The 25430-nt window shown below is 32.0% G+C and overlaps 2 protein-coding genes across 2 annotated transcripts in view; one reads left to right on the top strand and one right to left on the bottom strand.

Moving 5' to 3' along the window:
• LOC147073472 (uncharacterized) overlaps nt 1-10069 on the top strand; it is a 68308-nt gene extending 58239 nt beyond the window's left edge. Inside the window, exons 18-24 of the mRNA XM_085945371.1 lie at nt 54-107; nt 876-902; nt 2464-2499; nt 4227-4361; nt 5559-5606; nt 7333-7839; nt 9934-10069. Coding sequence (XP_085801497.1) covers nt 54-107; nt 876-902; nt 2464-2499; nt 4227-4361; nt 5559-5606; nt 7333-7500 — 468 coding nt within the window. The 3' untranslated portion in view covers nt 7501-7839; nt 9934-10069. The remainder of the gene's footprint in view (nt 1-53; nt 108-875; nt 903-2463; nt 2500-4226; nt 4362-5558; nt 5607-7332; nt 7840-9933) is intronic.
• Nucleotides 10070-11964: 1895 nt separating this feature from the next.
• LOC147073471 (putative peptidyl-tRNA hydrolase PTRHD1) lies at nt 11965-24632 on the bottom strand. The gene is made up of 2 exons (XM_085945374.1): nt 24345-24632; nt 11965-18128 (listed from the first exon to the last, which is right to left on the bottom strand). Exons 1-2 carry the CDS (start codon nt 24528-24530, stop codon nt 17943-17945), a joined length of 372 nt encoding a protein of 123 aa, XP_085801500.1. The 5' UTR covers nt 24531-24632; the 3' UTR covers nt 11965-17942.
• Nucleotides 24633-25430: the final 798 nt, after the last annotated feature.

The raw sequence follows: 25430 nt of genomic DNA, 5'->3' as shown, positions 1-25430 counted from the left end.
TAAATTGTAAGTAAGTGTCAGATATTTTAAATGAACATGTCCGTATATTTTAGGGAGCACAAGGTGAACCAGGTTCCAAGGGAGAACGGGGAGATCCAGGTTTACCTGTAAGTTAATTAAATATAAATAAAAACAAAATATAATAATATTATAACATAATAAGGCATAAATAAAACGATGAAATATCTCTGACATTGTGTGTGAAGTCTAATTCATTAAAGTTGTGTGTTGTTTTATCGTCAGAGCAAGTATCCAAAGGGTTTAGACAAATGGCTAAAAAGCATTCCTGGTAAAAAAAAGACAGTTAATAATATAACCTCAATTTAACTATGTGGAGGCCTAAAAAAGGTTATTTATTTCCGTCATCTGATGCTACTGAAGAAATCCCTTAATGAGAATTAATGATAAGGGTGAATACCTACTTTGTTTTTGTTTTAGTAGTATACAACAATAAAATTATTCACACAAATTTAGAATAGAGTGACATACTTAATTTTCTTGGAATATTTACAATAATATTGACAGGTAATTAAAACAGAATGGAATATGTATGACGAATCTACTGCATATTTCTTTTATTTTAATTAATACAAAGTCTTTCCACCAAAAATTATATACATATAAATTTAAAAAAAAATTACATTAATAATTATAATAATACGCAATGAAATTCTAGCAGAAACAATAATTTTCTTTATAGGGAATGCTTATAACTTGGTGTCGAAATCAACATTTGATAAAACTCACTATGTGAGCGAAAAACTTGTCACAAAACAATTTTTATATTATGTACTTAGCGAATGCCAAGTGATAAACATATTTTATAAATTATCATGAATTAACTAATTTTATTGTTATATTTTTACAATTTTCAGGGCACAGATGGTATTCCAGGACAAGAGGTATTTATATTATTATTATCTTTTATATGTTTTCAATTAAGTTTTAATTAACTATAAATATTGAAAGGCCAGGCGGCTTAAGCGTCGGCCTATAACGTTGCGGGTCCCAGGTTCAAGTCCTGGGTCTGGCAAATATACATATTGTTCTTCAATTTGAGTTAGAGTATGGACCTAATATGTTGAGCAGATGGCTAACATCCATTTATCATAAGAATAAATCTGTTAATACATACCTCCACTCTGTGCAGGCCCATATGATCTTATTAGGATCGGACATGGTCAAAAAAATGTAATTTCAATATCTTGTGTTATCCAATATCATGATAAGTTAATACTGCTCTGACAATTTTAAATTGCCTGTGATAAGATCTATAGGTCAACTCATGGTTAGATCACTTTAACTTCCTGGGATTTTCAATTTCAATATGTGTTTATATATGGGGTATCTATTGTTGTAATAATTTCTTCCTCTGTTTAAATGCTTTAATCATATGAGCAAACTCGCAGACTCAACAAGTCACACCGATCATCATAAGCAATCGTCAACATTACATGCAACAATTCATGTACCAATTCGATAACTTCAATATTTACATCGATTGGTTTATAACATATGTTTATACTTAAGACAAACAATATCTATTGGTCAGCTTAGTGGCTACACTAAACAGTCTTACTAAATATTTTCTAACTTTAAATATAAACTATTGAAGATTGTATTTGGACAACTAATAAGTTCCTGATTGTACTATGGGCCGAATTGAACATGTGGGCACGACCATCAAGACGCTGAACACGTGGACTGCCCGCTGATGGGATCCGACCGAGTGGAGCTGTTTGCCAGGGTCCGTCCACACCGACTTGATATCAACCAAAGCCGACATTGAGGCATTTAAAAAATTTGCTGCGTCATATGGAATAATTCCGATCCCTCCTTAGATTGATCACTTACAACTCCTGACTCCTCTGTTTCGACAGAGTTTCAGTACACGGGTACAGAAGACACTTCATATCATTAAAGATAAATGATGGCAGTGGAAGTCAAGATTCTTTTTTATTTTCTAAAACTCAGATGCATGGTTGTTACATCAGTCCCGTCCAGCTTCATTTCGGAACAAGGAAGTGTGGCACTAAAATCTTTTCATTCTGATACGTTTATAGCGTCACGGAATATGGCCGTGCACAAATCGCGGCTGCATATACATGGCGGGTGGAGATGGGGTAACTCAAATCATTGTACTCTCTATCACATCACTTTTGTTTCACATCATTATTAAAATAATTAATAAAGTCAGGTGGCTGACAGCATTGACAGAGGTGATGTCGGAAACCAACATCTTCGATGCAATATTTCATCCCAATCGTAAAGTTGTATCCGTACTAAAGTAGAAATATTTATGTTTCATTGAAATTCCTCAATTGGGCCAGACAGTCAGTGGAACTTGTTGAGTCTGGGTGTCTGTAAATGTAATTTGGGTAATAGTATAAACATGAACAATTTATTACAATTAAATTAACCGTTCAAAGACCAGCAGTAAGTTAATTTCATCTTTTCTTACAGGGTCCTAAGGGTGACAGAGGACTGAAGGGTGAACCTGTGAGTGCTTTCAATTTAAAATATTACTAATGTGTTTCACAAAACGTATTTTACCAACATAATATAAGTAAATACTATTTTTAATTTAAATAATGTCAGAAACAAAATGAATTATCTACTACAAATTATTGTGTTATATACAAGCGCAAATTGAAAGCTGTCAAATGATTCAAGTTAATATTTTTCTCATTTCATCATGCATTTTCCGTGCATGCTTGTTAGAATATTATGAATGGGGATGAGATGGAAAATCAAAAGCATTTTGTCAACAATTTCTTACTACCCTATAATAAATTTATTGCACTTTAGGAATGCATTTTTGCTTTTCTCAATTAAGTTAAGACTTTAATAAACCCTTCATTCTATTATTTATCTTATCTTTAGAGATAAATTAACTTTAGCCGTAAAGAAGTGCACAGTCCATTAATGAATTTTGTTCATTCAAATAATATTACGTCATAAAATAGATCATAAGTAGATCATAAAATATAGTATAAATAAATAATACACAAAATTTTATTATAAAATAAAATTGATATTGTAACTTCAGTCAATCAATTGGATATTGTTTTGTATTAATTATTGGTCAAGTTATGAAAATCTGAGATTTTTTTTAAATACCGATGTAACCATGAACCATACTTAAATTGCAGTTTCGAAGTTGTCTGTTTTTCTAATCATTCTACAGTCATTCTTAATACACAAGAACCTCGATTATCTGGATTAGACAAAAAAACTAAATATTTATGAAATAACAGCTGATTTAGGATTCAAATGCTTATTATAAAGGTCCAAAATAAAGGATTTGTGGTATTTAAGCCGGAACAATTGATAAATTTTATAGGAAAGATATTTGTGTCATTATGACTTACTATTTATGCAAATCTATACTCGCCTCAAATATTTTTATGCCGTAAAAGAGTATTATTTTAAATTTCATTCTAAGGCGCTAAGCTAACAGCTAACAACTAGTTTGAATGTCAATTTTGTGAGCAGCACAACCACTCAACCAAATATAATCTAATCTAATACCTACTGCAAAGTCCAATAAGTGTGATGAGGTGGAAGAAATACATGGCCCTTCTGCGTAGTCCGCTCAGTTTACGCTGCCAGAAGTATGGTTAAGCGGTGGCGCCCTTTACCTACCTTTTTTGTTATTGGTGCAATCGACCTAAAATTTTCGCCAATGGATTTTTTGTGATCGGTTTTTTTTACACAGAAATGTAAGAATAGATATACCGTTAATCCATTTTTTGTTTAACATGCGCAGTACCTACTTTGAGCGTCTGCTTTCTTTATGTGTAAAGCATTACCTCATAAAACCCTCATGGATTCCACACCTTGCCACATCAAATCATGTTGGCATTCTGCCTTGAATTGAGAATACAGCTGCATTTCGTTTTATAAGATATCCATGGTTACGGCTATTTTTAATGAATGAATGAATATAAACCTTTTGATTATTCACGTAATATACCTATCGATATCTACATTAATCTTCAGCCCCTATTTGTCAGGATAATTGAGGTTCTACATAGTATCATAAATAAATAATATGTATGAATGGTTATTTATTTCAAAGGTTTTGCTGGCAGCTAACATTCAAGCATTAATTTTTATCTATTTCTTGATGTGTTAATGCATAAACCTGTCCAATTGCTATAAATATTTTGAGAACCAACATTTAAATTTGAACGACATGACTAGTAGTTTTGTTTGCATGACAGGGTCCAATAGGAAAGCGAGGAAGAAAAGGTGACAAAGGAGACAAAGGCGACCAGGGAGTGCCGGGTCTCGATGCGCCGTGCCCGCTGGGACCTGACGGACTTCCCCTGCCTGGGTGTGGATGGAGACCACCAAAGGTTACATTAGTTTCATATATCACATAATATCTTATTTCATCTAACCAGTGGCTTACTACATAATTAACTAAACATGTTTTAACCAATTCTAATCCTATAACTGTCATGATAAATGATGCTAGCTCATAAACTTTTGAAAGTAATTCAAAATGGTATTTTTAGTATTAACTGGTTGTAGACTATTGAGCGAGGAGTATCTATACCTACCATTTGAGATTTTCAATAAATTTGCTTGGAAAAGTTCATCATAAAATCTTTTAAAATAAGTCAAAATCACCTACTAAGGCCTTCCGCTCACAAGACTACTCAAAAAAGACGAGACTGAAACTAAAATTCAAGCCAGTATCTAGTTAATGTATTAATTCAATGGCGGCTTGCTCACGGCAAGACTAGAATCTCCCAGTTTCAAAGCGTTCGCTACTAAACTTACTAAGCTGAAGAGACGCGACAGGCTAGTCTCCCAGTCTTCCATAAAACAGTGGTGCCAATATCAGCAGATTCGATGAAGATCATAGTTTCTTATCAAAATTGGTAGTACTGAACTGAAATCACAAGCAATAATATGTCAAGACGTCAAAAGTTAAAGATGAGAGAACGATTTTTAATTTAAAATTTGTGGCAGAAGTTAAGAAATACTCCTGCTGTATAATTAAGTACAGGCTGCCAGAATATTCTCGTAAAGATATGACGGAAAAACTACTCAGGAGTGTACGATTCGATGCGTGGGACGCGTGAAAGATGGACACAACTAACCTCACTCTTTCCGTTGTTCGCTACACGACTTTAGGCGCACAATCTTTCTCGCGCAACATCGCTCAAACTACGTTTTCACGCAGGAAAGAATGTGTGTGTGCAGGCCGCTATTGGGTTTGACAGTTTGAGGTTGAGATTATTATTGCAAATGGGCTTTAGTAGCGCTGTGTGTGAAACATCAGTCATTGGCCAGTTTATGAGTTCCATCGGCAACCAGTTTATCAGATTTTAGTTTCTCCATGAGCGAAAGGCCTAAGAAATTGAAGTAAAATTTGAATCTCTCTCATTAGACTACCTTTCAACATATTATATGGCATTGTTAAAGGGTGAAGTGACTACCGCTATTTATAATACCTACTTTAAGATGTGTATAATATATTTCTGTAAGTATCTAAATATTTAGTTATTCAATCCTAACATATTGCTATTATTTATTTTACATAGCAGCGTAATAATAATTCTACAAGCTTGGATAATAATACGCTTTCAAATGTAAGTATAAAAATTGTAGTGGGTAGGAAAATTTTATTGTACTTAATTCGGAAAAGGGGTATTATTAAACATGACTCTCTGCCATCTCTAAAGTGAGTCGAGTGTTACACTTTGAGATACAAACAACACAGTTTTATTTTTGTGCCTTCTATATAATTTGATGCCTGTAAAGACTGCTTCTTTACTGCAGATTTCAAATTTGATTTAAACTAGTATAAAAACCTATGAATGTCAAAAACATTCAAATCCAGTTTTTAAATAATACTTAGTATTATGTGGTTTCCATATTTTTTCATTACTTAATAAATGTGGATTACTACTTTATTTTAACTGCTTCAATATTATGTCCCGTACACGAGAGATTAATAAGAATCTAAAATACTCTGTAACAATTGAAACAAATCTGTTACTTAGTAATTATTATACTGTAATAATTACACAGTTCCCATAATATACTGGAGTAATATTAAATTGAATTATAAAATTCGAATTATCACCTATGTATTGTACACTGAGTAAATTGATTATAACGTTAATACATATTTTTTTAAATACAGCATAATAAAATTATTTAATCAACGCAACGGCGTTTCATTCAAAACATTCGCAAACACATAACTAAATTAAGGTTATGCCCTTTAATAAACAATGAATTGAGTCGCCTAAGCGAGCGGGAATTAGTTGCCAAACCCGCTCTGGACGATTTTTCAGTAAAATTAGTTTTGAATGTACGTATGTGCTATATCGATAGGTCTATCAGCCTATCGAGGTACGAGTTTTAAATTGCGTCCTGTTTCGTCAAAAAATTTAAATGAATATTGAGTTGAGTCGCCTACAATCCGCTCTACATAGCTGACCAATCAGGCGTAGCGATTCAAACCATGATCTTTAGCATGGTTACATGTAAATTGTACGTAAAACATTTCACCGTGGCACAATTCATCGTGAGCTGTCTATCGAAAAGAGATGACCGTATACTATTCGGTCTCCAATTATATTAGATTCAATATGAATTCAAGAATGAAAACCTAACCTAACCTAAAAAATAATCCAGTATATCGGCTATTATCAATATTTGTTTGCTGCTGGCTTCCTGTAAAGCATGGGTGGCCAACCCGCGGCTCGCTGGATGTCAACTTGGAGTGTCAACGTGGAGCAGTGAGAAAATAAAAATAATATTAAATGCTGCAAATTTATTAATATATAATATATATTTCTTTTTCGTTTTGTATAATAAAAAAATCGGTTGTGCGGCCCAGTAGGAAATCTCATTTTTAGAATCTGGCCTGGCTGCTGAAAAGGTTAGCCACCCATGCTGTAAAGGGTGAACCGTCAAGAACCGTGTTTTATTTAAACATGAATTTTATGTCAGTACTATACGACCCAGAGGTTGGGCGGTCTTTAATATACGGCCACATATTTACAATACAACATTTCACGGTGTAGTGTGATACGGCGAACTACATACGTACAAGTTTCCGGATACCCTTTAGCACACGTTTAAATCGCTATGCAAACGTCACCACTGCTAACATCAACGTCATCGTAAAAGCACAAAACAGTTTTTCATGATTTACTCGAAACTCAAAAAATCGTAGATTCAGCGACTAAGAGAGTCAATTTATCAATCTAAATGCATGGTTGTTAGTTAAGTATATTATGTATTCACTAATTATCACATTCTAACCGACTACTAACATTTACTATTAATATTACCGGTGAGCAGGAAATTCTTCCGCCATCCCCGCCGCATGAAGGAATCGATCCGGGACCGGAAGACAGAGACGAGCCGACCGAAGAATACGATGATAATCAAGACGATCGGGACGGGAATGATGAATACGACGAATATCCTGATAACGGCGCCACAAATGCTCACCATCCCGACAAATAACAAAGAGCATCCACTAACAACTCTGTCTGCAACAGATATAAGACTAATACCTACGCACGGGCGGTGTCTGTATTAACATTGGTAGCTTTCGTTTTAGTGTTTAACAAAGTGATGGGTTCATAATAATCTATGGGGATTTTTAATTCTCGATTGTGAAAAAATAATGACAATGGTGTGGTGTGTATTTAGAGTGAATTTTAACGCTCATGTTTTTTTGTAATCGCCTAATAATAATATATATGCGTAGAATTAAATACAGACAATATAATATATTTTTTTAAAGACCTATACTTCAATACTTAAAAACAATAAATTGAAACATGGAATAATATGAATTCAGTAAGTACCAACCTAATACCCCGTTTACACGTGCATGGATTTACTGTCGACAGTAAGAAAATGTATGGGTAAACATTGTATTATCCTGCAGCTGACAAGATTGCATGCATGAATCAAACATGTTTGGAAGCTTCTGAGTTTTCAAGTAAAAAAAATTCAATCTGCGCCTGCGCAGTAGAACGTTAGTGGCGAACCTGCCGGCAAAAAAACAAACTTCCAGGTTGACCGATTTTCACTGCTGTCAAATAGTATCAAATAGAACCATAAAATGACAACATCGCGTCTCGCTCACACTTAAAGAATGAATTGGTGGGACAGTCGGCACTTTTACGTGTAAACAGTTGTCATGATAGTATAAAGTAAGCACTATTGCCACCAGTAAATCCATGCACGTGTACAGGCACTATATGTATACTTTCTTCAATTTATTATTGTATATTTACCTCTCATTCGATAAGTCAGTTTATCGTCATTGGCATCGGTGATTCAAAATCAAAACACCAAAAACATCACAAAATGTCCAAGAGAAAAAAGTATAATATATGACTTTATTTAATGTCGAATTCATGAATAAATTATTAAAATTGTTTTATGTTGTCTCTTCTGTAAAGTTTTCAAGACAAAATATGACATAAATAACATATTTTCGAAATTATGACATATTGTCTCTCTATCTTGTAAACCTCACAAATCAAACACAACTTTTCAAGAAACTGAAAAACAAAACATTCTTTTGTTTTAAATAGAATTTCTAAATTTAAAAATTAAATAAAAGAACAAACTCTCCATGATTTCTGGTATTTACAAACTTTGCAAATTTTCCCATTGTATGGACATGAATTCCCAAGGATTTTGTAATGTATACAATATAAATTTAATTTTTCGCCAAAATGGGACCCACTGCATATCTCAAATATTTTTTAATATACCTACTAAGTAGTATTGCCATATACATACTTAACCGGTTCTTGCTCTATGAGGCCGTGATCGCCAGGCTGCATATACGAATTTCGTGAGTTATCTCGTCCGACTTTAAACTCAAATTACTAGCCAATGTCGATTGATTTGCATAATCTAAAAAATTAAACACAGTGACATCTATTTGAATAATTATGAAATACTAAGCCACAAATTATCGGTATTACAGTGATTGTAGTAAGAGCTTCGCTCTACATTCAATGTGTGTCGTTAAAAATCTGCGGCCTGTCAAATAGTGTCATAGTAATATCATGAGGCATAGAAAAGGTTAATAATAACGTAAGTCATTTCCCTATTGTATAAAAGAATATTAATTATTATAGATTATTTAACTAAGGAAAAATATAAGTTGTTTTTTTTTTACCATGTCCGATCCTAAGATCATATGGGTATTAATATATTTTGTTTTTACAAGAAATGGATGTTAGCCATTTGCTCAACCTATTAGATACATATTCTGACTCCGAACACACATTGAAAAACAATATGTGTACTTGCCAAACCCAGGATACTAACCTGGGACCCATGACATTATAAGCCACTCGGCCAACGTGGGGTATCTTAAGTATAATTCCCGATTTGGGCTACATGCTGGCACAAACAAGGCGGCTCTTGTGGTGCAGTGCGTAAGGAGATGGCCTTCCACCCGAGAGTTCTGGGTTCGATTCTCAGTGAGAACACAATATTTATGCGTTTTTCTCAAAGCATGGGTGTTTGTGATTGTTCAAAATTACTAACAACCACCTTGTACGAAAAAGCAAGGACATGGTTATTAAAAATTTTAAAAAAAAACCACTGTTTCCCATACAGTATGCATGTAGAGTTGCACTCTATATTGCTTGTATGAGACGTTCGTAGACACAATGTTATTGCGTTGAACACCTGCATCTTGCAACGATAGCCGATAAGTCCACAGTGTGACCGCCCATATTGAGCCTAATCATTTGTAGCTGTGTTGCAAGCGGTGAACACATGGGTTACTTGTCGATTAAGCCTGTGACAGTTACAAAAGTGGTTGCGACTGCGCTAGGCCTCAATGTAACTCAAAATGTCTCTACTGATTTAATAAAAATATTTAGAAATATTTTAAGCTAACTAGTGTGTATTTTTTTACAGGAATCTCCGCTGGATTGGCAGAAATTACAACGAATTGGGAATAATATAAATTATAATTAAAGATAATTCAAATGTGTGTGTGTGTGTACGGGATGTATATGTGTAAATAAAATAGTATTTATTTTTGAAGTTCCCTCTCATATCATAATATCATAATTTAACTCCCAGCAGATCTATTCTAACAACCCTCAACTCCAAAATTGTTAAAAATCAGTATAGTAATATTGTACCTATTAATATTTTGATGGTAAATAATAATATTACACATCGCGAGTGGAGAACTACAAGGTTCTAAGTGTTTGTCCTTGGAGAAACAAAAGTAACAATGAGACAGCTTAGAATACTACTTCATTGTTGGGTTTGTTTTTTGAAGGACGAACACTTAGAACCTTGTAGTATTAGGCTCGCGACATGATATCAGAATCTATCTGATTCAAGTCCATTAATATTGCAATAAACTGAACAAAATGGTGGCATTACAACAGCTGATTGCTTAAATAGTCAGGCCTGATTTATGTTTAAATGTCAAATTAAATATTTTGCCTATTGTCAATGCACTATATTTTTTTTTTCGATTAATTAGATGCATATTAGTAAGTAAAATATCACTTTGACAGCCAATTAACAACAGTTAGTGGCGTTATGCACGCGCAGCACCACTCTGGTCAAGTTCTAATGTAACTGAACTGAACGTTTTCATTTTGATGCGTGATGTTACCTTGCGATTTAGGTAACCCTCATGCGTTGTAATACATACATAACGCAAGGTCGTCACCTCAGATCTATGTTGTTATATATTTATTTGGTGTCTGAAATCTCTTAACTAAATCACAACACCATCCCAAAAAATATTTTTAATGACAACTCTGTAACATAATTCAATTGTAATTATTCCAATTTCAAATGTTGTTGAGGCAGTAACAATATTTATTTTTCAATGAACTTTTCTTTAGTAAAGCTAACATTGATTATTGATGACATAAAATTAATCTTGTACGATTAACCAAAACTCATTATCTCCAGTTGGTAATTTTCTTACCAAAAACATTGTCATTAATTAAGTTACATACATAATATTATTACCTACCAATATTATTTTTTAAATTTTTGTTAGTAGTCTAATTGATTGAAATGTATGAACGAGTTATATTATATTTTTATTGAATAAATGTAAACAACTACTGATCCTCATAGATCTAATAAAATTTAAAATATGAATATTTTAAAACAGTAGTTAGTTATTTTATATAGAAATTATAATTCAAAATGGAACTTTTTTGTACATAATAGAGTATCAAGATTTTACCATGTCGATTCTGTAAGTACCGTGTGCTTAAAGGAATGGGAGATAAGTGTAAAAAATTAGTTAAATATGCCATATTAAAGAAAATGCATAGAGGAAAAAAAGGAAATTCCTCACAGAAACATAAACATCCTTTGTAATCTTCTTTTGGTCCTTCTGATAAATAGACATTTTAGACTTATCTCCCTTTTTCTTTCGCACACGTAATATCTATATCTTTTTTTTTTATATAAATGTAAGAATATTTAGATAATTACATTTGACGGAAGAAAAAAGTGAAATTAAAAAAAATTGTAGAAAAAAAAAAACATAACCTACCTACCCAACGTGTCCGGAGAAGTTTATTTTTTCAATGAGTCAACTTGTCAGTAAAAACAAATTAACTTTATAACAAAATCATTTTAGGAAATTAATCTGATAATTCTCTCTAATTTTCAATCGAATTTTGTAAAAACGTTGTAAGACATTAACTATTAGTATAAGTATTGATAAAATAATTTCAATAAAACGACGGCTCGATACTGCCGAGTGTGTAAATATTATGGAAAATAAAATTAGATAATTACTTATATAAAAAATCACTATTATTTGTCTATATCTATTTAATCTAGATAATAATCTTTTTTAATATTCATAAAATCATTTTAAAATTCTAATTATCTATCATTTTTATGTTATGTATAACTTTTACTCTTGCATGAATACCAAATAACTACTAAAATATTTATATTTCTGCAAACCTATACCTACATCATAATTCATTAGGAAAAATATAATTATATTTGGTTGCTATATTATATACAGATCAATTTTAAATAAACTCCACCCAACAAAGACTCTATTTTTAATCTATAAGCAAACTTTAATTAAAAATTATTACTGTGTATTTGTTTATTTTATATCTAAATATTCATAGTATTATTAATACTATCGACTAAAGGTACTTGATGGAATTTGAATTCTAATGAATTTAAGTTTTGTACTATTCCATTTGAGTCGTTTTTTTGCGATCTGGGTTTCGCCTTTCGGCATCTTCAGGCACTGTGTACACCAGTGGCGAAGGGTGACTTTTGGAAAGAGGTAGGCTGTGGTAGTATCGTAGTATCTGATAAAAAGAACACACTTGTCAGGTATACTTACGAGAAATAAGAAAATAATACTACTAATGAATGATATACACACTAATGACAATGACACACTAATTTAATGAAACTTCAAAAACTCACTGACGACATAAAATTAAGCGATCAGTTCTTTTTATTTTAAAAAACCGTCTATATTTATTAATATTCGATTAAACATCATACAAATATTTTTTTTAAATTATCCAATTATTAATTATTTAGTTTTAGGCTCTGCGATCGGAGCTTACCTTAGTTCATACAATTCAATAGACTGGGCGGGGCTACGTGACGTAAAGTCCATATGAAAAAAATTTAGAATTATTTGAAACATAATCCGACCTTTATTTACGTCAAGACGCGCTGTGGTATATTTTTTAAAACCTTTTCAGATTGTTTTGTTGTTATCTGTGTAATACATTCCTACACATACGGCAGCAACTCTCGTTGGCAAAATAAATTATTTTATAGAATACATAATCAAGTGATTATATAAATAAGTCAATATGCAATTAAAACATATTTTTCTTAAGAAGGTAGGCTTCAAATAATCGCCTAGTATGGAGTCTTCGCCACTGGTGTACACTCACACTAAACGACTCAAATGGAATAATACAAAACTTAAGTCCATTAGAATCTAAATATTCACTGAAAATATATCTGTTATTGTAATTTTATTGTCTTCAAATAAAATTTGCTGTAATATATTGTTTAAAATCGAAGACGGTTGAATCTTCTTTCAGATGGAACCTTCCGCATTAAATTTAACCTTTTAAATCATTAAGCAAATTACAGTTGACATATTTCCCATGTTTGTATACAGGACAAAATAAATAGTATGTACTAGTAATAAACCCTGTTAATTTGAAATCGATGGAATCGAAAATCAATATTACGAAACGTATCGCAAAAAACACTAAAACTTTGAAAATAAAGTTTTTTTGTAATATTGTTTCAGTTATCGAAATTAGTGTAAATCGATATAGATTTTATGAATTTTAGTGAATATTTCGATTTACAGTGAATTTCGAACTAACGACACTGGTGTGAACGGGGTTTTACTGCACATATGTGAGGTTATATGAAAATTAGTACTCATTTTCATATTACGTTTCGGTTTCGTCTCTATATTGTTTAGAATTCATATTATCATATTCACTTTCTGTACTCTTATCAAAAGATTAGATAATTAGTATATTTAATTTAAAAAATGTGTCAAAATTCCTCATACTAATAACTATAGGAAGGAGCATCGGAGCGGTTGCCTTTACGAATAAAAAAACATTAATAAATTTAAATACATCATTTTTCAGTTCCGTTTATTTGTATAGAAAAGAATTTCACAAGCATTGATATTTTATACATTAGACTTTATAAATTCTACTACTTACATCTAAAATAAAAAAATAATATTATGCTCCCTTGTTTAAAAAAATATAAACCCTTTTAATGACAAAATTTAATTGTTTTTTTTTCAGTTTACTAAAATAATACAGAATTCTGTTTCAAATACATATAGATCAATTATTTACTTATAGCACAATCGGCAATTGTGTCATCAGATAATAATGCAATAAAGGAGATAAAAATTTATACAATGTTAATAAAGTTTATTTATAACATAGAATTAGAAATAATACCAAATAGAATAATAATTATGTTAATATACTTAGTAAATAAAACAAAATATAAATGTGAATCAAATGGTTAATTGTTTCACACAAGTCCGAAATAATTTTATATGAATTTAAGTTGAAATTAGATGTTTGTAATATTATGAATAATATCAATGTAAATTTGACAAAAAAAAATATGAAAACAAACCTGTTACTGAAACTGCAAAGTTTATTTATTTGTATTAAACTTTTTTTTACACAAATTATTTTCTTATTTTAATGACTCAATAGAAAATCTATTACGACACAATTTTATAAACTACATACATTACAATAAAAACAATATTCAAACACCGTGGTTTTTAATTGAACCAAATATAAATTATAGTGCGATGTGCAGACACCTGAATACTTTCTCTCTTATTACACTTGCACAAAGCACTCCCTAGAGTCCCTAGACATTGCAACTACAGGGCGTATAAGCGTTATCACGCAGGGGGGCAGGGAAGATGTCAGTCGTACAACTATATAAAGCGTTGCATGACCTTCACTCTACTGTTCTAGCTCACACAGTACAATTCATTCACTTTGATTGATCTCCTAATGGACACACCGAGTACAGTCGCCCTTCCCAGTATCAAGCGATCTGATGGATTAAACCGAAGACATGACCAGGTGATATCTACATGAAAGGGGTCACTGAAAACAGTCCCACGGCCAGCTCTGCCGATATCTACTTGATCTAGTATAAGTGCGATACCCGCATAATAATAAAACACGATTGTAGTACACCCGATCCTCTTTTTGCATGGGGGATACGTTCCAAAGACTACCGTGCAAAACCAAAACCGTGTAAAAAAAAGAAAAGGTGCCCATACAAAAATGGTAGATAGGTTTCATTACTTAAAACTCGAAAAAAAATCGAATTTATTTATTATTTAGAAATAAAAATATTTATATATAAAAATACATATTTTTCGATTTAAATTAAATTTAGCATCGAGAAATATATCCATTCAGTGTCGCTACTTGACAATAAACATGCCCGTTTACTGCTGTTTTTCGCTGGCAAAAAATCGTTCTCATCGCTGGAAATATTTAATGATGCTGACGCCGAAGCACGCGGCTCATCTCTCGTATCGAACCCGAATTGACTGACTACTGGCACCATGTATCCACGTATATATGTCTGGGCGGCATCCGGTGACAACATATGTATGCACCAGTGGTGTGCGGTCCATTGCAACACAATTTTTCTATAAATATGTACATGCATACGTATTTTTATTGTTTTTAGTTTTTTTAAACCGTGTTAAAGCAAAAAAAATCAGTCTAAATTAAAAATAATCGGTACTTTTTTAAACCGTGTTATTTCGAAACCGTGCAAAAAGAGGATCGGGTGTATTACTTTTATGAACATTTATTAAAACGACTTCCAAGTAGGATCCACGCTTTCTTCATATGATATTAATTTGGGACCAAATAATCTACCAGGACCGCCATTACATAATATATTATTATTATGTTTGTATATCTAAATATTTTTTCTTAGTGCAGGGGTTGGCAAACCGCGGCTCTTGGGATATGCGCGTGCGGTTTTGCCAAATTCACAATTTTTATTTTTTGTCATTGATATGTACACTCATTATATTATATAATGGCGATATCGCGAAGCCTAATAATTGTGTATTCCTCAGTGATAGTTCTACCAAATTATTGCACTAATAGAGAAATGATGATGCAATAATAATAGTTTATGATTTAGTGTTTGGTAACCTGTCAACCTGTCAACCTGTCAGGTCAAAATTAGATTTTTGAATTGAAACTACTTACCTAAATTCAATCGCGCACTTGCACAGTAACTAACCGCATATTTGTGTAGTGAATGCTAATTACCAGTGAGAGAAATTGTCAAAGTGCAACCAGACAGTCAATCATTTTGCAAATCGGAGGTTTTAACAGCTCAACGGCAACAAACCGTTTTTTCATACAGTTGCTGATATGTTATTAGATTGGGTACCTCCTGTATAAATGTTTTGACTATTCAATATTTTTTAGATATAAATTAAACAAGCAGGAATTTGAATCTTTATAAACATCATATTTATTTATGAAAACATCAAACCATTTTTGTGCATAGATAAGAATTTTCACTAACAAATATTACACCGGCCCTTAATATTCATTTTTGACTAGAAATACACCAACATTGGTTCACAATAATAAATACATAAATAAATACACAATAAACATTACACCAACAGTAGAAAATTTTTGAAATTGGTCGACTGATTAATTTATATTACAATTGATAGATATTGAAAGTTTATTAGGTGAATTAAACTTAGAGCCAGATGCAAAGTGATACTTGAGTCATATGCAACCGAAATCAATAACTTAAGTTGTGATTATATTGAGACGCACGTCGCATACTATCACGCTGTCATAATGACAAATTTAGTCTATGGTTACGTCATTTTGCAGAATATTTTGAACGATCACCATCTCTGTAAATTCAATGATGGAGAGTGTCAACCCTAACGTATTAGTATTTTGAATTATTATTCATTATTCATGCTTTAACTATTAATTTTAACAGTTTCTTCTGCGTGCGTACGTTAAAATTACTTGCAATATTACATCCATAGATAATATTTTGAACAGAACCCAACCTGCAGACCATAGATAATAGACAACATTCTTATAGAAAATACATAGTGCCACCGCTAAAAACAAAAAAACATGCGATTTTGACATGAGTCGGAAATGTGTAGGCATGTCGAAGATGATAAAAAACGTTCATTGCGTCATGCGGGTATCGATGCAGTGCGGTACACATGAGGTGACCTCATTCTTGTTCTGGTGAATTTGCTCACAATGTTCATTTAAAGGTTGAAAATGTACTACGGGATGGGAGCATCGGTCTGATAACATTTTAAACACAAAGAAAAACGACATTACACAATTTTTTTCCCGTAGCGGCAGCTTACTGTGACGTCACATGATAGTACGTGACGTGCATCAAAATATATTTGGCGCTTTAGTTACAGCGCTGTGACACTGAATAGCAAAATAGATAAATCGAATACTTATAATATCTTTCACAGAAAAAGAGTAGGTATTTAATTTATTCATTTGTGGCAAAGCAAAATTGTATTAAGTACCAATAATTATCACCACAAATGCATTCTATACATTGCTGAAAATCGGTCATTGACGGATAATATTAATTATATACTTACATTAATATTTAATGACAATGACGGCTAGCATGAGTGTGTTTGAGGTAATGAATACTCAAAAGCAATGCAATGGTCACTCTAATGGCAGTGTATGTATTTATTCAATTAAACCAATGATAACTCAAGCATTAAATTAAGTAAACGGTATTACCTAATTGTGAATTTATAATTATTATATTAAATTTATATTATGGAGTTATCATAATTTTGCACTTGCATGTTCACTTCAAAATATTTAATAATGTTATGGAAAATAGTTATTTTAAAACTTATAGCACTTTCGATTGCAAAAAATGAAATTGTAATCTTTAAGTATCGTTTAAAAGTATTGATGGTTAGATTAACTTAAGGACTACATCTATGCATCTGGCCCATAGAATATTACAATTAAATAATCATAGACAATGATTATGTACCTAATTATTATTATTGTTTCAATTCCAAAGCTCAGGATAAATATGATTCGAACTGGCTACCAGCACATTGAATGCTCTTTTTGAAATGCTCAAGAAGTTCATTGTAATACTGTAGCCAGCGCAAAGAACACAAAAAAGAATTTTTGCGTAGAAAATGAAATTAATTAGTTTTGTAAATCTTACATATCTTTCACTTTATGGTTATCCATAGGAAACACACAACATAAAAAATTACATATATCATAAAAAATTGAGTGATTTCTTACTGACATATTATTATAATCTGCAGCGTCTTATAATTCATATTTAGTCTAAGCAATCACAGTTAATGAATACAGTTTAAATTTGCGAAGATATTTTTTGACATCTTCTTTGTGATACGGTTTCAGAGCGATGCACGTGGGAATATTCTCCGGTTGCTCTGTCCAAAGCTTGTAATGAATCGAGTTTTCTTCCAATGACTTGGCGACTTGCAACAATGCGGCTTCGTCGGGAATCTAAAATCATAAAAACACACTGATGAAATAAAGGTACAATATCCTAGAAGAACTGTGAAAAGAAATTCTTATTCACTATGCAATTATCTCCATTCTACACCCTCAAAGAGTGTGAAGACGTGGCTGGATGTTGCAGAATAGAGCCTGGCTAGAGATATTGGTCTCCACAGAGTGAAGGTTATGTTAACAAATTTTTGTCTTTACAAGAAATAGATTACAGCCACATGCTCAACCTAGGTCCATACTAAAATATTTGCATTTTGATCAGCATTTTACCTACACAAAATCTACAAAAAATTCTTCTTCGACCATGTCCGATCGTAATAGGATCATATGGATCTCCACAGAGTAGAGGTTTGTATTAACAGATTTTGTTTTTTTATGAGAAATGGATGTCAGCCACTTGCTCAACCTATCAGGTCCATACCCTGACTTCAAACACACATTGAAAAACAATATGACGTGTACATGCTGCACCCAGGATTCGAACCTGGGACCCACGACGCTATAGGCCGATGCTTAAGCCGCGGGGCCATCGTGGGTGTACAATATTCATGTGTCCGAAACTACATTTAGGTACTAGGTTTAGGAAAGGTTATTATTTGACAACTGTCAGTTTTTTGATTTTTTTTCGCCATCAGTGTAACCAACTGCATGCATAACATGCTATATATTATTTAGTCACTATTTATACTATGATGCATAGTCTCTTCTATATAGCAGGTGGTACATTAAGTGTTTGATTTCTTCTGTGGTCTCATTATTGCGTTGATGAGATGTAATGATTACCATAATATGATAATAATATAACTTAATTAAATAAATTAATACCTATTAAATATTAGTCAATCAAATAATCATTCCAAATTCCCCATTGTTATATCAGATCATCATAAACTAAATAGAGTTTAATTTAAGTCAGTGGTGCACAACTCGTGACCCTCCATACTGTTTATTGTGGGCCACTGACTGAACGAAATGAGCAAAAAAACTCAGTATATCCTAATAATTATCTAGACTTGATTTTCAGTGAAACATGGTAAAATACTTTCATCCGTTTACTTTTTGTTTACTACCGCAGATATGATACGCATGCAATGATCGGGTCAAACAACGGGATGATGTATCACCATAGAACATCTGTACGGACTTGGACCATGATAACCTCAGAGTAATAATATAAAGAGAGTGGGTATTGTTCGGAAAAATGAAGCCGTGTTTGTTGCATATAACGCACAGTAGAACCTCACTTTTATTATTATTAAATTAACTATGAAACGTTATACGGTTAAACGTTAACTAAAAATAATTACTATAGATCTACCATCGTAAATTGGCAGCCGGTCGAATTTGAAACTAAAATTGTCTATCGAGGATAAATTTGTCACAAATGCCATTTAATTTTACAACATGTTTCTCGAATTATGGATTGCGCTTGCGTTTATTTAGCTGTCATGGCGTCAAAATATCAAAATCACATTATATTTAGTGTTGATAAATAAAATATACCTACCTATTAAAAAAAGAGATCAACAAGTGAAAAAAGCTTTTTCCTTAAATAAGGAATGTACCTAATACATAATTTTATATTTGATATAGTATTTTATAATCGAATGAGTGTTTGTTGCTAATTTAGGTAGGTACGATATTTTTCTTGCTCGCAAGATTTTTATTGTTTGTACATTTGAAAACATAAAGAGCATTTTAGATTATTAATAAACGAATGTGACCTTTTAATATTTGACATTATTCGATAGCTACTTAGCACCAATTATTTGGTAAGTATTTAAAGTAAGCTATATTTTAATATAATCAACAACGAATTATGTCTCCACGAAGAAATTAATGTAGACATCCGAAAATAACTCCGGGCGATTGGGCGTTATGACAAATTTATTCCAGACTGAGTCAAATGTTTACATTTTGAAACGTCAGTGTGCAGGATTCGGGGTGTATATTTTGTTTTTGAAAATACAGAAGAAATAAGTATAGTGCATAACGGCAAGTAGTTCTAAAACAGTTCGTGGAAATGTCAGAGACATTCTAAAAGTATGGCAATTCTGCGATGACGAAAAAAGACAAAACGAAATTATTATTTATATCGATAATGGAATACAACGGCAAGTCGCCATGACAGTTGTTCAGTGTTACCAAGTTGCATTTATATTACAACGCAAGTAATTTCTTATTTTTTTTAGTTTTGTTCAAAGTTATGATATAAATAAAAATTAATGTCGGATAGCAATATAAATGAATACTTACTTATTATTTGTGTATGTAAACGGATTTATAAAGAAATTTAGTGTATTAATTAAACTGACATTTACAAGGTTTGAATTTTATAATATGACCTCGACTGGTTTTATTTTTACTGTAAATGGTCCTAAGAGTGACACAGAATCGGATGATAGTCTATCTGGAATTGAACCATTATAGTAGTTATATAATTTCTACATTGTTTGTGTAATTTATAGTTATCGGGTTTCATTTAAAATTCCATTTATGTTGATACTATTTTACTGTCTTTAGAGTTAATTTAATTTACTTTCGCTTTTTTTATTATATTTTTTTCCATGACTAAAATATACACAATACTACTTGATATTTTCCAATTTCTGATTTTTCCAACTATGCATTTCTTCCTCATGGTTATAAAAGAAGTAACACGTTTTTATTTTGATTGTGTTAATTTTTTATTTTAATAATATTTGTACCTATATCTACTACCAATAAAAAATTAAAAATTACCATTTTTTGTTAGTTATGGCAACATTCTCAATGTCATACTAGCGCCCTCGCTGAAATGCCAATTTATGATGGTAGATCTAACTTTATATTAAACACAAAAACAATAAATTTCAGCAATACGTGTACGCAGTTTTTAAATGATTGTATTCATTCAAATCAATATTTACCGGCGACGTGTACAAAAAATATTTAATTCGGCCGTAGAAATTCTATCTTACTCTAACACATATTGCAGAGATATAAGCGTGCCGAATGCTTTCTCACTCGCACTTATGGTTCGTTTATGTTCAGGCCTTGATGAGAACACTTATTTCATATCACTGCACAGCAAAGTCTAGTTAGAATAAATCTGACAATTCAGTTTTAGAGAATATCAAAACATTTTTTGTTGACAATTGAAAGTCTATCGATGTTATCAGTCATCATATTTATGGTAAACAACATTATTTTAGTGTTGGTTTTAACGTTGAAAAAATTGTCCCATTTCTATTAACCGATAAACCTTATATTGCAAAAGAAAATTGGACATTGCCATTTATTTAAGTTTTCGAATAAATATATTTTTGGAATTGTAGACGTTACATAGTGAAATTACGCATATAATGTATAAATGTATTTTTTGTTAAATTTTGACCATTTGCAGAGATTTTTAATGGTGTTTTAGAAATAGATAGCTCATTATATCATGCAATGTCAGCGATGCCACTAGTGGTTACACTAAATTTCATTTTGCCATGTGGAAAGTATTGGGTTTAATTTGGATTTACACATTTAATTTTAAATACAGTCGAGCTCGGTTATTACGATCACGGATATAGCGAGATCTCGGATGTAATGAGGAAACATTCGTTGACTTTTTAGTTCATGATTTTCTCCATACATTTATTCACTTTTATAACGAGCTCCTTTGGTTATATGAAGCTAAAATATCATCAAAAATTTTCTTAAAACTGTTAATGTGTCGATCGTTTAAAAACATTTCGACCCTAAGCAATAAAATCCGACCGGACAGGATGCGCCGGGATCGGATTACGTTATGACACTAGTTAAGTGTCTTAAGTACCTACCTAATTAGTGTTTTCACCGACAATATTGAAAAAGTATACAAGCATATGGTTGAAATTGCATGTAAAAATCCAAGGTTTGTGAAGTCACTAGGTACCTACCAGCGTTCATTACAATAAACAACTTCTTTTGTAGTTTATGAATGCCATGCTTGTTTCGGGGAAAAATTGTGTATTTTTGTTTGAATTGCAGCTTTTTGTGTTACGTGACCGCTCATTTAAAAATACCTATTCTCTGATATAACGAGTAACGCTTATAACGAGCAAATTCAGTCGGTCCCATCTTCTTCGTAATAACCAAGTTCGACTGTATATATAGACTTGGGAAAGAATATATAATCATTATTCGTATTACTTGTTCCCTGTGTAGCCTGCAAACAATTAGAAAGTAGTTAAATTGGTCCTTCTGACAAAAGGTTGTGCATCACCGATCTTAGTAAATAAGTACCTAAACAATTTTTATAAACTACAATGTATCTAAACTCAAATTGTTTGTGGTAAAATTCCCCACACTTAACTTGATAATTTATAATAGATACTTAGATGTTTCTAGAATAATTCTTCATGCAGTTATACAGAGGTATCCAATGGGTACTAAACGGCCATAGGGCTCCCCAAAACTAGCTGAATTGATGAACTAATCAAGTCCGTTATCAGAAATATGTGACAGTGAATAGCTACGGCCAAAGAGTGGAAGGAGCTAAGGAAAGTAGTTGTGTAGCAGTGGATTTATTCTGGTTGACGAGAACCTTGCTTTATATTAAATCTTTGGTCTAATGCTAGAAAAGCCTGTGTTAGTCGATGCAATGTGTATGTTAAAATAATGATTGGTACAAGTCGGTTATGGGGAAGCCAGGTGGGAAGACGATTTTGGCAAAATTCATGAATTCAACAATGAAAACCTAACGTGACCTAACCTAACCTAAACTAACCCAACCTAACAAATAATCTGGTATATCGGCTTTTTTCAAAATGTGTTTGCCGCTGGCTTCCCCATAACTGACTAGGGCAGGGGTCGGCAAACCGCGGCTCGCGAGCCGCATGTGGCTCTTTGCCAAATTCCCAATTTTATTTTTTGTTATCAATTTGTACACTTATTATATTATATAATGACATTATCGCGAGCCTAATTTTTCCTCCGTGATGGTTGATGCAAAAAGGTATCATTGTTGTTGTTTTAAATCCGCCCATTGCAAAAGTCGACAAATCAAATTTTTCTCCATTTGATATTGACACGAGCACTTTTGAAATACAATTTAGTTATGGAGCTCAAAATTTGTAGGTCTTGCCATCAAAATTGAGGATTTGGGAGAGAGAAAAATGCAATTTAATTTCACAACACAAGTGGGGCGCTCTAAAGGATCTACATAAAGTAGATACTAAGATTTTTAATACATATTATGGAATAGCTTTCCGAACTCATATTTGAATCTAAATAATAATATGTATGTGAATAATCATTTTCAAACATGAACAATATAAATAGCATTTAGAGAAGACAAATAACCGATGAGAAGTTTTTGGAGTCGCGCCTGAAATTAAAAACTATAAGTTACATACCAAACATACACACTCTCCAAAGAAATGCAAGGAAGGTCATTATGGTTTACATTAGTTTTAAGGAATGCGTAAAAATTGTATGTAATTCATATTTACGTTAGTTTTCTTCGGGAAATCTTCTTTACTTAATAAATAAACAATTATAAAATGTAATTAATTTATTTAAATAAATCATATTTATAAAAATATACGGATGGCTCTCGAAATTTTTTTTCATCATTGTGCCACTCATATTTGGCTCTTTTGGTTCAAGAATTTGCCGACCCCTGGACTAGGGTAATTGTGCTGCAGAGGTGGGCATGAGCTTTCATATTTTTTTTTTTACGAAAACAGTTTATTCCATGTAGACAATTATAATAAATACCCTTTTCTGTCTGCGCATCGGCTTTTCGATCCAATAATCGTTAATTGAAAATTTGAAATTTTCATACATTTTGATACACCATTATCACAAACTAAGATTATATGAGGTAATATTAGGTTAGGTTAGGTCTAAAAAGAAAGTTGTGAAATCTCATGTCCACCTCTGTGGCACATTTACCCTGACTAGTACCTAATGTTTCAGGATATTTCAGGATGTTGCTATAAGCGATTCAGATAGTAAAAATTATATTAGTGTAAGAAGTGCCTATGTTCACTTGTTATAGAACAAAAAATAGTCATAACAATGAATTTGACATGGGCACTTATACTATTAGGCCCTAGAAATTATATTCCATTTGGAAAAGCACTGAGAGCACCGTAAACTGTATTCAGAAGTTGGGTGATTATATTTTGATAGTAATTCGAACAGTTCATACCTATCATGAATGAAAAAATGTTATTTAATCTGTTGGTGGGTTACCTCTAGCACAACTTTGTGCATGTTATCAACGTCTGATAAATATTCTATCGTGTTCGGATCGTCTCTGAAGACGTGCATCGCTGCTGTCGCCGCGTGGCAAGCCTGCGCTACAAATGCGCCCACCGGCCATTGCATGTCTTTCAACAAGTCATTTCGAAGTAGAATATACTGAACGAGTTTCGTCATTTTAATTAAATACGCAAATTTAACCAAACCAGATCAAATAGTAAGATATCTTTTGTAGCGGCGCGCGTCTTCGAATTTGTTTGTCGGCTTTGAATTTGACACATTGACGTATATGATAATGCTGCCATACTATAAAAATATTTTTGACATACAAATCTCCAAATGAAGGCAATGCCAAGTTTCATTATTGTTTAAGTTTTTGAAATCGAATTAAGTATAGCATTGTTAATGATTAAAATAAAGTCTTTCGTAATATTTTCAGTTTTATTTTATGCGTTAATCATAATTTTAAAAGTCAATATTCCGAAATCTGTTTTGACATCGGTAGGTACCTACCTATTATAAGAAGATTAAGAAGTACCTATTTAAATATTGTCAGAGCTCGAAATAAAACATTTTAAGAACTAATAGAACGCCCAACAATCATTCTAAAATATCAAATTAGCCTGGACTGAGACGTTATACTTCTGACATTTAGTTTCTGCTGAAAATTAAGGCAACCGAAGTTTGTAGGAAAAAAAATGGCGTGCATTTTTGAAGCAAGTATTAATAGACAAATTTGAAAAGTTTTTAAATAACAACTGTCAGAATTTTAAATGAATGGTAAGTATTTATTTCAAAGTATCGGTATAAGCCCGCCAGTTTTAATGTTGAATGTAAAATATTGGTACAGCAAGAAATAATATTCAAAAATCAGTAGTAAAAATAAATAATCATTATTTAAATGACATGGGCCAATAGATAAAATCAATAACCATTATTATTTTGATAGTATGAAAAGTAAAAAACATTCAATGGGGCGCACGGCATTTTAGGGTTACCATTATCGCATATAAAGTATATTAGTCTATGCATTCATGAATATCGGTAAGAACAAACTATTTATGATTATATTATTAT

This window comes from Rhyacophila brunnea, unplaced genomic scaffold (genome assembly GCF_057557595.1).
Source record: "Rhyacophila brunnea isolate RB1 unplaced genomic scaffold, BYU_Rbru_1.0 scaffold_18, whole genome shotgun sequence".
Lineage (NCBI taxonomy): Eukaryota > Metazoa > Arthropoda > Insecta > Trichoptera > Rhyacophilidae > Rhyacophila > Rhyacophila brunnea.
The sequence above is the reverse complement of the archived record's forward strand: the minus strand, read 5'-3'. Positions and strand labels throughout refer to the sequence as shown.

Coding starts and splice junctions, on each gene's coding strand:
- LOC147073471 (XM_085945374.1), bottom strand. CDS start 24,530: ATGACGAAACTCGTTCAGTATATTCTACTTCGAAATGACTTGTTGAAA. Junction 18,129..24,344: donor TGCACAAAGTTGTGCTAGAG/GTAACCCACCAA, acceptor TTATGATTTTAG/ATTCCCGACGAAGCCGCATT.